Below are 12,087 nucleotides of genomic sequence, written 5' to 3'. Positions count from 1 at the left end.
GGTGCATTGGTGCGGTCAAATAAAAAGTGACAATTTTATGTTAAAAAGTTACCAATTTTTATTATTATAAAGTGATCGCTTTTTAATATAAAATGTTTATTGTTTATTATAAAGTATTTATTTTTATCATATACAAAGGTCGAACACAATAATTATGGAAAGACACGTATTGAAATTGATGACTAATAATTCCAAGTTATATTCCTATAACAAATTCACATGAATATTATCCATTTTAAATGTAAGATGTGTTAAATACATAACAATAAATTATTTGGTAAGTTGCCTAAAAATGCCAAAAAATTTGTCGTTACTACGAATATTTAACCCATTTTAATTTTTAAGACGCATGTCTTAAGCAATGAGTGTTATGAAAAAATGGCCCACTAGTTTGATTGAATTGGCATGAATCACGAGACTTTACTATGATTGTAGCAATTCATCCATTTCATTGGTCTACGTTTACTATAAATAGAAAGCCCAACTTTGGTACGTAAACTTCACATAAAAAATTTCAAGCTAAAAATAAGTAAAATATACACATAAAATCATGCAGTCTACTATCACAATCTTTTCCATTTTCCTCTTCTTCTCGATTATTTTGGTGAGCATCAATGTTACTTACGCTTAATTTAGTAACGTTGTGTGGTTTGCGTCTCGTAAAATTTAAATTGGAGACTCTAATACGGTTTATAAGTTTATTCACTTTATATAGTTCAAAATTTAGCAATAAGTCCCCTACCAACGTAATCTGTGTTGTTTGAGACGGTTTATGGCACAACATAGTTACTATTATTGGTTATTTTACCATTCGTAAATGATTAGAATAAAAGTCGTTATACGCGATATAACAGTGTTATTTGAGTTTGTGCAAAATTAGACAATTTTTTTGCCCCAATTATTATGTTTTGTTGTGCCTTTAAGTATTTTTGAAATTATGCATGGCATTACAACGTTACAATGCTAACCTAATGGAAACAATTTTGATGATAAACAGATTGCGAGTTCGATAGATGGCAGAAAAGACCAAGGAGAGTACTGGGGACAAGTTATAAAAGGTCAGCCAATTCCGGAAGCAATTAAAGTATTTATGCACGAAGATGATCATAATAACGTTGGTAAGGACAATGGAGTCGAAAACTACGAGGATGCTACTATATTGATGATTATAAACTTAAACTCGGGATCAAAAAAACTATTTGTTGATAACTTTGAACCAAGACCCTCGGTCACTTCTTACCTTGATGATGCCAATCCAACAAAAGGTCAGTTTAAAGTTTTTGAGTTTTGTTTTAAAGAATCTGAGCTATACCGTAAAGTATTTGTGATTCCAAGTTTCCAACTATTCTTGTTTACCATGACAACATCAACCTAGAAAACAAGTATATTAATGACCATAATCTTGATTCAGAATCAAAAAAATCATTTGTCAATGACTTTGAACCAAGACCCTCGGTGACTTCTTACCATGATGATACCAACCCGACAAAAGGTCTATCTTTTACTAAGGATTTCGATCCAGTCTCAAATATTTTCGTTTATCATGATACTTAAGAAATTGAAATCTATTGATGATCTTAAACTTGATTTAGGATTAGGAAAATTTGTTGATGACTTTGAACCAAGACCCTCGGTAACTTCTTACCGTGATGATACCAACCCAACAAAAGGTCGGCTTTTACTAAGGATTTTTATCTAGTCTTAAATATTTTCGTTTAGCGTAATAATGTTTACCTTGCCTTGAAATACGGAAATTGTAATTCTATTGATGATACTAAAGTTTATTTAGGATCAAAAAAATTTGTTGATGACTTTGAACCAAGACCCTCGGTGACTTCTTACCGTGATGATATCAAACCAACAAAAGGTCAGTCTTTTACCGGGATTAATTTTGATCCAACTTCAAATATCTTTTTTGCCGTAATAATGTTAGCCTTGAATCGAAATCTGAAAATTGTAACTCTATTTGTAATAACTAACCTGATTTAATTAGGATCAAAAATGTTTGTTGATGACTTTGAACCAAGACCCTCGGTAACTTCTTACCGTGATGATACCAAACCAACAAAAGGTCAGTCTTTTACTAGGATTAATTTTTATCCGATCTCAATTTTTTTTTATACCGTGATAATGTTGATCTTGAATCAAAATCTAAAAATTGTAACTCTATTTGTGATCATTAACTTGATTTAATAATTAGGATCAAAAATGTTTGTTGATGACTTTGAACCAAGACCCTCGGTAACTTCTTACCGTAACGATATCAAACCAACAAAAGGTCAGTCTTTTACTGGGATTAATTTTGATTCAACTTCAAATATCTTTTTTTACCGTGATAATGTTAAGCCTTGAATCGAAATCTGAAAATTGTAACGCTATTTGTGATCATTAACCTGATTTAATTAGGATCAAAAATGTTTGTTGATGACTTTGAACCAAGACCCTCCGTAACTTCTTACCGTGATGACACCAAACCAACAAAAGGTCAGTCTTTTACTAGGATTAATTTTGATCCGACCTCAAATATTTTTTTTACCGTGATAATGTTGATCTTGAATCGAAATCTAAAAATTGTAACTCTATTTGTGATCATTAACCTGATTTAATAATTAGGATCAAAAATGTTTGTTGATGACTTTGAACCAAGGCCCTCAGTCACTTCTTACCTTGACAATACCAGCCCAACAAAAGGTTAGTATTTTACAGTACTACTTAAGATTCTATATTCATTTACCATGATTATAATGTTAATTGTGAATCAAAATCTAGAGATTGTAACCTGAATTATTTGATGATCATAAACTTGATTTAGGATCAAAAAAGTTTGCTGATGACTTTGAACCAAGACCCTCAGTCACTTCTTACCTTGATGATACAAACCCAATTAAAGGTAAGCCATTTTCTACAAAACTTATTCTAACTTTAACCGCTGGTATCCCTTAAAATGATCATATTCGTCTTAAGTGCAAAACAGGTCAAATATTACGCCGTATAGGTGAATAGGACAAGACCGTCACAAGAGTTTGTCATTCTCTAGGCATTCTTCTTTTTGTCTCATCCATCTATTTAACCTGTTTTGTTGTTTAAAGGCAATATGCCCGTCTTAGACAATTTTTTGTATAACTTCAATTATTTCGGTTGATTACTTTGATAATAATTTTGAACTTGATTCAGGATCGAAGAAAGCATTTGTTGATGACTTCGAACCAAGACCGTCTGTGACTTCTTATAATAATTAGGGAATGCTTGAAGATTGGAGAATGCATTGTGACTTCTAGTATGCGTTTTGGAACCTAAATCAGTCACGCTTGTTGATTGTTACATACAATATCAAAAAAAATGTTATTATCTGTATCATATCGTGAAAAAATAAAGTTGATATGTAATTTCTAAATGTCTGTACCGAGTTTGTTATATGGATATTCGTTTTACAGAATCGTTGTATGCATGCCGTCTTGAGCCACAGAACAACAGTTTTTATTTGGATCTTGCCAAATACTAAAATTAAAAACCTGGTGAAGTTTATACTATTATCAACAATACAATTACCCAAATAATATTGTGAAATAGCAATCGCTTGGTCGATCGACTATCATACGTCACAGGTTTCATGTAAACAACCTTTACCTGATACACTACATAATTTGGCCACATGACCTACATGACCCTTTGCAGCTTTGCTATAGTATAAAACAGTTACGTACAATAAGACCTGTCAAACGGGTCGGGCGGGTCGGGTCCCGGGTCGGGTTAGAATACGGGTCGGGTCATACGGGTCGCGGGTCGGGTTAGGGTCAGAATACGGGTCAAAAAATAATTTTTAACGCTTTTTTTAATTTAAAAATATATTTTTAAAAATTAAAATATGTTTAAAATTATTATTTTAGCATATTCATCATATACAATAATTATATTGATATAATTATTAAAATAAAGTTTTTTTAATAATTATTTTATTATTAAATATTATAAAAGTTATATAAAATTGACTTTTTAGTTGAATTTTAAATTTTAAGTAATAAAAAAAAATAATTTTTTAACTATATTTTCAAATATAATATATAAATAATAATATTTTTAATAAAATTCATGATTTTCCCTTGACCCAACGGGTCGACCCGTTCAGGTCGGGTCTCGACCCTAAAATAACGGGTCATTTCGGGTTCGGGTCAAACGGATCGTGGGTCGAAAAAACGGGTTTGTAACGCTAAGAAAACGGGTCGGGTCGGGTTTCGGGCCGGGTCGAGTTTTGACAGGTCTACGTACAATCAATTAATTTTGACCTTAAAATATGTCGTAAAGTACTCTCTTCATCTCATAATAATTTTCAGTTGGACTTCAGAGTAAAAAAATCTAAGATTTTGACCTTAAATAATTATTTAAATAAAATTTGGAGATTATAATATTTAGATTTATCATGAAAAATTCTTTCACAAAATATTTTATTAAAAAACAAGTAATAAATGGAGAAAATTAGGCTAAAAGTAGCGTCTTGACGACTATAAAAAGTCAGATAATAAAACAGATTTACACTAATTTAATGTTAATGGTTTATGCTAATCGCATAGTTGTGATATAATATAAGGGTGACCCTAAATGCATCATCAAGATGTTTTGTGACACTTCCTTTATCTTTTATATGACTAATTTGCCCTTAAATTTCCAACCTCTCAAATGCATTTATTATAATAGAATCAGGGGTATTTTCGTCCATTATTTATATTTGAAGTGTCCAAATATTTTTATGAGTGTATTTATGTGCACCCTAGTATACTCATATAAACCACCAATCCATCTGGAAATTTATACTACCAATCCCGCACATGAAATAAAAGTAATTAACTACCGAGTAATTACTTAAAAGTATCCATAAGAGAGAAAAAAAATAATGAGAACAACTTAAGGTAAGACAAAGGGTGAGATCCTCAAACACCGAGGTAAATTACACCCCATTTGTTTTAGTGAATAGTTTACATTTACTTTATTTTGTGAGAGGAAAATAAAGCAGGTGTAAATTATTGACTGAGAAGGGAGAAAACGAGTATCAACTTAAATCCCTTATAAAGTTAGTGTTGCTACAGTATAAAGATAATGTGATTAATAATCGATCGGATTACGAAGGAACTAGCAATTATTTGAGAAAACACACTCTAAACTTTATGTACAATTATTAACAAACAATTATATAATACACCATGCAAATCACGACTAGACAATCAATTCAAACCTAAGCAATAAAATTATGCAACTGACTCCCCCAAAACCTCCAAGAAGAAACATAAAAAAGACAAATTCGATCTTATTATTTCGTGTTAGATTCCATCAAGTCGTAGTGGATCCACGTATGTGATGACATAAATAATACCACCAATTAAAATAAAGGTGAAAATAAAAGAAAGTAATGAGAAGTCCTTTTTTTATTTTTATTTTTTTGGTAACAAGAAACCCGCAGTACCGCTACCTTTGTGCAAGACTGGTAAACTCGTGGGTGACGTGATAGCCGCAAAAACCACGATACTGTAAACCACCCGAGGGTGACAGGCTCGAAGTCTATTAGGCATGGATTTAGGCCAATAATGCTCCACAAGATTTTGCTCTTGGGGAGGCTTGAACCCGAGTCTCCTGAAAATTTCACCCAAGTTTTAACCACTATCTACCCTTGCGGGCTAATGAGAAGTCTTAAGTTTAGAAGAACGATGTTAAAATTAACATATTCCTCGGCGTGAATCATGTGATCTTTGTGTGCATTATAAGCTGCAATTCAAAATGAAATGTGCATTGTCAATTATGTAAAAGGCAAATGATAACAATTGACAGAAACGGAGAGAGTAATGAATACTGACATATTAAATATTGAAGTTATCGATCAATATAAAGAAAAGAGTAGCTTATCAAAACAAAATGGTACACCCTCAACTTCCTTAAATTAGGTCATGTTCTTTTTTCGGCTAAAACGAGCTGAACTGAATTGAATGGACTTGAGATGAATTGAAGTAAACTGAATGGAGCCGAGCTGAAGTGAATGAGACTGAGGTAAGAGTTAATTTTGTAAAGAGATGAGCTTAACAAAATAGACCGAAGTTGGACTGGGATGGATTAAACTTAATAAAGTTGAGCTGAACTAAAATTAAGCTAGAAATAACAGGCCCTAGTGTTTCGCACAGGACCCCAAAGCTTCCAAGACGCCGGTTAAAGTACTTAACTTTTCTTTGCTATCCTTAACAAGAATGTGTCAATTTAAAGACTGCTTATAAAATAGGGAACCTAGAGGAGCAACAAGTACTTAGAATAAAAAAGACAAAGAAATGAATGGGACAAAGAAAGTACAAATTTAGGCTGCCTAGTCAATACCAGAAAATCACATAATACGCCTGAATCCAGTCGTCAAGGCAGCCACAATGGACATACACCGCATACGAGGATGTCGACGACGCATCAGAAATGCCTGCCCTAACAATGAGCCATGCAACCTCAGATTTTATCTGATAGATGTCCTGCACATCAATGATTTTCAAGAATACTAATTAACGAGTAAGAATACTTTGTCCAATCCCCCATGGTGTACCTTTTGTTATAAAAGCCAGAAATTTTTGTGTTGAAAATAAGCAGGGGAAGTTACTGTGTCCAGTACTGACCACCCAGCCACATTCGGGTACATTTGGTTGGAGCAAAAACGCGCACATGTACAAGTCTAGCACGATTTATTCCATGAATAGGGGGGCAGGGCGAATCCAAGCACAAATTCTTTAAGAAGACCTACTATTTTATTGTAAGACCGTCTTAGAGAATAATTACTATCAAACACAAATTCTTAGGACTTAATAAATTGATAAAGTTATCATTTTCCTAGTTCAGATCCTATAGATACAGTTCAGTTCAGTTCAGTTCAGATCCTATAAGTTCAGTTCAGTTCAGTTCAGTTCAGATCAGTTTTAGTCCAAAAGAACAGGGTCTTATAACTTGTAATGCAAAACCATATCAGCATATTACCTTGTATTGCTCCAATCTAATATATGCAGAAAGATAGTCACCAATCTTTCCAAATATATCTAGTAGTAAAAGCGCCCCTTTTCTCTCAAGCGGATCATTATGTTCATGCGAGTTCGTGTGCCCAGTACTCGTAGAAACGTCTCTCACATGACCAGCACCTCCAGCTTTGTGAGTATTGATGTTGAAACCAGAGTGTCCACTATGTAGGCTGATACCAAGAGCTCTTTATGGGCTACCATCAGCAACGCACACAACTCGACCATCTTTCCTTCTTTCAAATATCGTAAAAATTCAGAGTACACATTTGTCGTCTTCAGTACAAGCAATCTTATAGTCTCCAATATATCCCTCTGTCAAAAGCAATAGATATAAACGCAAGCCTGTGCGTGTGTAAAACCCATAAAATCTGACACCTATATGCAAAATTGCAAACATATAATCCCAAATATGTGAGTACAACTGACAGGTACATAATAACTCGATTTATCAAGGCAATTTTAGCAGTCATTAGCTAAGTTAGTATTTATCGGGCTAGAATTGATCAAAATGATAATCAAATATTATAAAATCCTCCTTTGGGTGTAGGGAGGACGTCCTCCAGGAGAACGCAAGTATTTCTCTAAATATTTAGCATCAATGTTTCCTCCAACTACCCAAATAGTGACCGGGAAAGGGGTGCGTAGGTACACTCTTTTTCATGCTAGATCGGGCACGCCCTTTGCCAGAACTAAAATTAACCTAAACATATCAAATCGAACCGCAGTCAACAAACAATATGTGAACATGGCAAAATGCAAGCGGGTTTTATTGCTTACCATGATTTAGATGCTTACCTCAGTATTCATCAATTTTGAATTCATTTTCTTCATAAGACGTGTTTCCAGTAGAACTGTTTGCATAAGAAAGGTTAAGAGATTTCTATGATTGGTTATTCACTTAAAAGTTTTGTCAAGAATTGGCAGTATCTATGCTTGTCAAATTCACATCAGTTAAAACAACAAAAGTTAGTATTTACGCTAGAAGAAAAGAAGCCCACATACCAAAAATAAAATTGAAAAGAAAAGAGAGAAAGTGTCCTTCGGATATTTACACTAACAAGTTTTAACGAAATAGGTTGGGTTTCAAAATATTAACCAAAAATGGGTCCACGTGGGATCGGTTTTGCAAAGCTAGGTGAGGAAGTCAAACCGCTCACTCAGTTGGCGACTTGAAGTGTGATGTTCCACTCTCCATAAGTATTACTTCAGGAGAAAGTATCATGATTGGGTTCTCACTGTTCATTAGGAATGTTTGCATGGGTGAGAAGAGATTCGAAGCATCTTCAAGGTTGCCTCCCTAGACCATTATAGTAATGATGATTTTGTTGAGAAATGGAGATGATCGGCTGCTTGGATTTAAAAGCCAAGCCACAAACAGGAGACAAGGGAAAAAGGCAATGAAGTGCATAGTGCGAGGCGAAGGCGCATGCCTTGTGGACAGAAGGCGCACTCTTTTTTCAATCAATTTTTCTTTTCAAATTATTTTTTTGTGCAACCATACCCTTTTTTGGGTTTTAAAAAGGGATATTAAATAGAGAACTAGAAGTTAGGTGTATTACAGAGCCATAATGAGTGTGCCTTGTCCAAAAGGCTCCCAAGCCGCTTGTGCTGGTGCTTCAGCGAGCTGTAATTATGGTTAGTAATCACCGACTGTGTATGTAATTATCGGCCGACTATGCCGCCCCTTACATCGACTAGTCAATGTTTTGAGGAACCGACCAATATAAGTGTTACCAACCACTACTTCGGTCGGTACCGTACCGTCCATATAATTCGGTGGCTAAATTTAATTTACCGACCCCAATTGTTTGCTCGAAATGTTCAAAAAATCGGTCTGTCCTTTTCTATAAAAATTCATTTATTCTAATATTAAGGTTACTTTTATACAAATAGACTGTTTTACTCTTACCGGTCAAACCATCTTACAAAATAATTGTTGATTGAAATATATAGTCGTAAATATCTGCACTTAGTGGCAGAGAAACAAAAGAGAGGAAGCAAAGACGTGTGTACAGGAATGAATGTTACTTGATCCATAGCTATGTAATCGGCTTCGTCTCCAATATTATAAAAAAAAAATGGTATGTGTACACCATCAACTAGCGTTAGCCTTTTACACCTTATCGACTCCAACGCACCATCATCGTCTTTCTCCTCAAACCACGTCACTAAACTTGACCAAATTAGATTACTACCAAAATAACCGAAGAGGCGATAGACATTTATTGAAAAGCCGTCGTTCTATTTTGTTGGAAGAAGAAGAAGAAGAAGAGCGGAGCAATAACGGTGAGGACTATGACCGGTTATCGAGGTTTGAAGAGGCGGTGAAGCTGTTCAATGAAAGGGAATACTACGCGTGCCATGATGTGTTAGAGTCTCTTTGGTATGAATCCAATGATCCTCTTCGTACTCTTCTTCATGCTCTCCTACAATGCGCTGTCGCTTTCCATCATCTCTTCAACCAGGTTCACTTTAATCTTCTTTTCTTTCCTTTTTCGACTTGTTTGGGTTCGGGGAAATGGAGGTGAAGAAATTAAAATGGAAGAATACCCAGAATCGATAAAGCGTGGAGTCAATTTTAGTGTATTTGCTATGTTTTTTTTAGTACAGCGTCTTTTAGACGTAAAATTTTCAAGTCAAACAAATTTAACAATAAAAAACATCTAATGTCCAGAAAGCTGTTGTGGCGGTATTGAGACCCCAAATATCCTGTATGTGGGTACGCACGCGGCACGCCAATGGAGGCAATAGCGGATAAGCGGATTTAGGGGGGCTAAGGGTGCTCGCCCAGGCTAAAAAAAGGAAAATCTCGTTATTTTGAGTTAAAAGTTTCGAGTTTATTTTATAATAATAATACTCCCTCCATTTTCCTATTTTCTTCTCATTTGCTTTATTGCAGTCTCCAAAGCATACTTTTGACTGTATTTTTCGACATCTATATAATACAGTACTTTTTTTGGTCGAATTTTTTTTCTCAAAAGATGTCTTGATATTAATCGTAAAAGTTTTAGTTTTATAAATAAATAGTTTTTATTCCCCATTTTATTTACGATCAAAGTTCGAAAACTTTGACTTTTAAAAAGCAAATGGGAAGAAAAATGGAAAATGGAGGGAGTATTACCTATTCGCCCGCTGAAATTTTTCGCCCCCTAGCTAACCACAAATCCTGAAGGCGAGGAAAATGGAGGAAGACTTGCTTAGTGTCTCGGTTTTTTTTTTTTTTTTTTTGTAGAATCACAAAGGAGCGATGATGGAGTTCGGAGAAGGCGTGTGCAAGCTAAGGAAGCTTAATTTGAATGAAGGACCGTTTCATGAATTTGAGCAACAAATTTCATGTGTTCTTAATTTCATCTACAACACGCAGTTGGAGCTTGCTGCATGTAACTTCCTTGCTCCTTATTTTGCAATTTTCGCATTTATTTAATTTCTGATTCTAGATTATCGATTAAATTGAGATTCACATGACAGGCAATGAAGATTTTTGTGTGGAAATGGAGCAAAATGAAAGGTCATATCAGCTTCTCCAAGGATTTGGCGCGGGACAACGACTGTATGTTCTGGAAGAAAAAGATGACGGAGAGACGATGGAAGACGTAACACACATCGTGTTTGATCCTGTGGCATCATATGGCGCCACAGGGCTTCCTAGAACACGAGTTAAGCTACCAACATTGCAAGCTACACGAGACCATCTCATCCCGTTCGAAAACTATTAGCTAATAGGGTTCTTTTATGTTTGGTCAAGTGTACAATTAGGAGGAAGAAGAAGAGATGATGAAGTAAAATGAAGGGTAATTTGATAACTTATACCTTGAATAACTCACTTTTTCAAATCTTATACCTAAAATAACATTTTATTCTAAACTTGATACCAAATCTTAAAAAAATCTTTAAATTAACGATTTTGCCTTTATTAATTTGATGGTTTTTAGTGGTGGTAATCATGGATGTGTGTGTTAATAGGTGAGACAAAGGATGATAATGTTTAATTAGTAAGGGTAAGGTTGTCAACTCAAGGCTTTTTTTCAGATTTGGTATCAAGTTTGGAAAAAATTGTTATTTTAGGTATAAGATTTTAAAGAAAGTTATCTTAGGTATAAGATTTGAAAAAGTGACTTATTTAAGGTATAAGTTATCAAATTACCCTAAAATGAATTGCTTTATTAACTTGGGTTTCAAAGAGATATAATGTACATATTTATACTAGCTACTATATATGTACAAAATACCCGAGATACAATTCGATGTATCTCGGCTATTATGTACAATTGTACGGTACATACTAAGCTAGTTACAATTATATACACAAACTTTGCAAATTTAATCAAAGTTAGATAAATGTAAATTCGTTGTGTTACTTGTTAATGCTAAATCCGAGCTTCGCCTTGCTTGACTTGTGCTCATGAATCAAAACTCGAGCTTGAGCAGGTCATCGGTCTCGAGCCAATCTCGAGCTTACCCGAGCCGATCTTGAACTTACCTTAATTGCACCAATTTAGCCTTTTATGTGCTTTATGCACGCTGCTTCAGCTTGTAATACCCTTTCCTTATTGGGTATTTGGGTTTTTGTATTTAAGGTATGAGTCGAGTTAGTTTTGTCGGTCTAACTTCGTAAGCCCTGAAATTTCTAAGAATCACCACCTTAATTGGAAGAGTAGTTCTCCTGAGAGACGGTCTCTTAATAAGCTTTACTGAGAGACCATTTTACAATTTTAAGAAAAAGTGGTACTAAACCTAATAAAATAGGTACAAATCATAATTAAAGATAAAATGAATACATTTGTTATGTAAATAGGTACGAAATTACTATGTCACGATCAACAACAAAAGGGTCACAAAATACAAATAAAAGGGTACAGAAGACTGGTCTCTCAATAACTTATTGAAAGACCGTCTCTCCCAAGTTTTAGTGTAATTGGAAACAAACCTAGAAAAAAAAAATTTTAAGAGTAGGTCTCACACAAAATTAGTGTGATACACAATAAACTACTGTAGAAATTAACAAAACAATGCTTAAGGGTTCGTTTGGATTGAAGGAATTGGAGAGAAGGGGAGGGGA

The 12,087-nt window shown here is 34.4% G+C and overlaps 2 protein-coding genes across 3 annotated transcripts; both read left to right on the top strand.

Moving 5' to 3' along the window:
• Positions 1 to 502: 502 nt before the first annotated feature.
• On the top strand, positions 503 to 3,433 carry LOC141655983 (uncharacterized). 2 transcript variants are annotated; one of them, XM_074462958.1, is made up of 9 exons: positions 503 to 604; positions 998 to 1,265; positions 1,790 to 1,867; positions 1,994 to 2,071; positions 2,201 to 2,278; positions 2,407 to 2,484; positions 2,614 to 2,691; positions 2,813 to 2,890; positions 3,175 to 3,433. In XM_074462958.1, exons 1-9 carry the CDS (start codon positions 551 to 553, stop codon positions 3,237 to 3,239), a joined length of 855 nt encoding a protein of 284 aa, XP_074319059.1. In that variant the 5' UTR covers positions 503 to 550; the 3' UTR covers positions 3,240 to 3,433. The 2 variants fall into 2 exon arrangements, with proteins under 2 accessions (XP_074319059.1, XP_074319060.1); XM_074462959.1 differs by lacking the exon at positions 1,790 to 1,867 and having other exon boundaries at positions 513 to 604.
• Positions 3,434 to 8,985: 5,552 nt separating this feature from the next.
• LOC141657039 (uncharacterized) lies at positions 8,986 to 11,390 on the top strand. The gene is made up of 4 exons (XM_074464151.1): positions 8,986 to 9,493; positions 10,261 to 10,408; positions 10,497 to 10,774; positions 11,236 to 11,390. The coding sequence occupies exons 1-3, from the start codon at positions 9,107 to 9,109 to the stop codon at positions 10,742 to 10,744; spliced, it is 783 nt and encodes a 260-aa protein (XP_074320252.1). The 5' UTR covers positions 8,986 to 9,106; the 3' UTR covers positions 10,745 to 10,774; positions 11,236 to 11,390.
• The last annotated feature ends 697 nt before the right edge of the window (positions 11,391 to 12,087 follow it).

This window comes from Silene latifolia, chromosome 5, assembly GCF_048544455.1.
Source record: "Silene latifolia isolate original U9 population chromosome 5, ASM4854445v1, whole genome shotgun sequence".
Taxonomy (NCBI): Eukaryota; Viridiplantae; Streptophyta; class Magnoliopsida; order Caryophyllales; family Caryophyllaceae; genus Silene; species Silene latifolia.
Note: the sequence above shows the minus strand (reverse complement) of the source record. Positions and strands in the feature narration are given on the sequence as shown.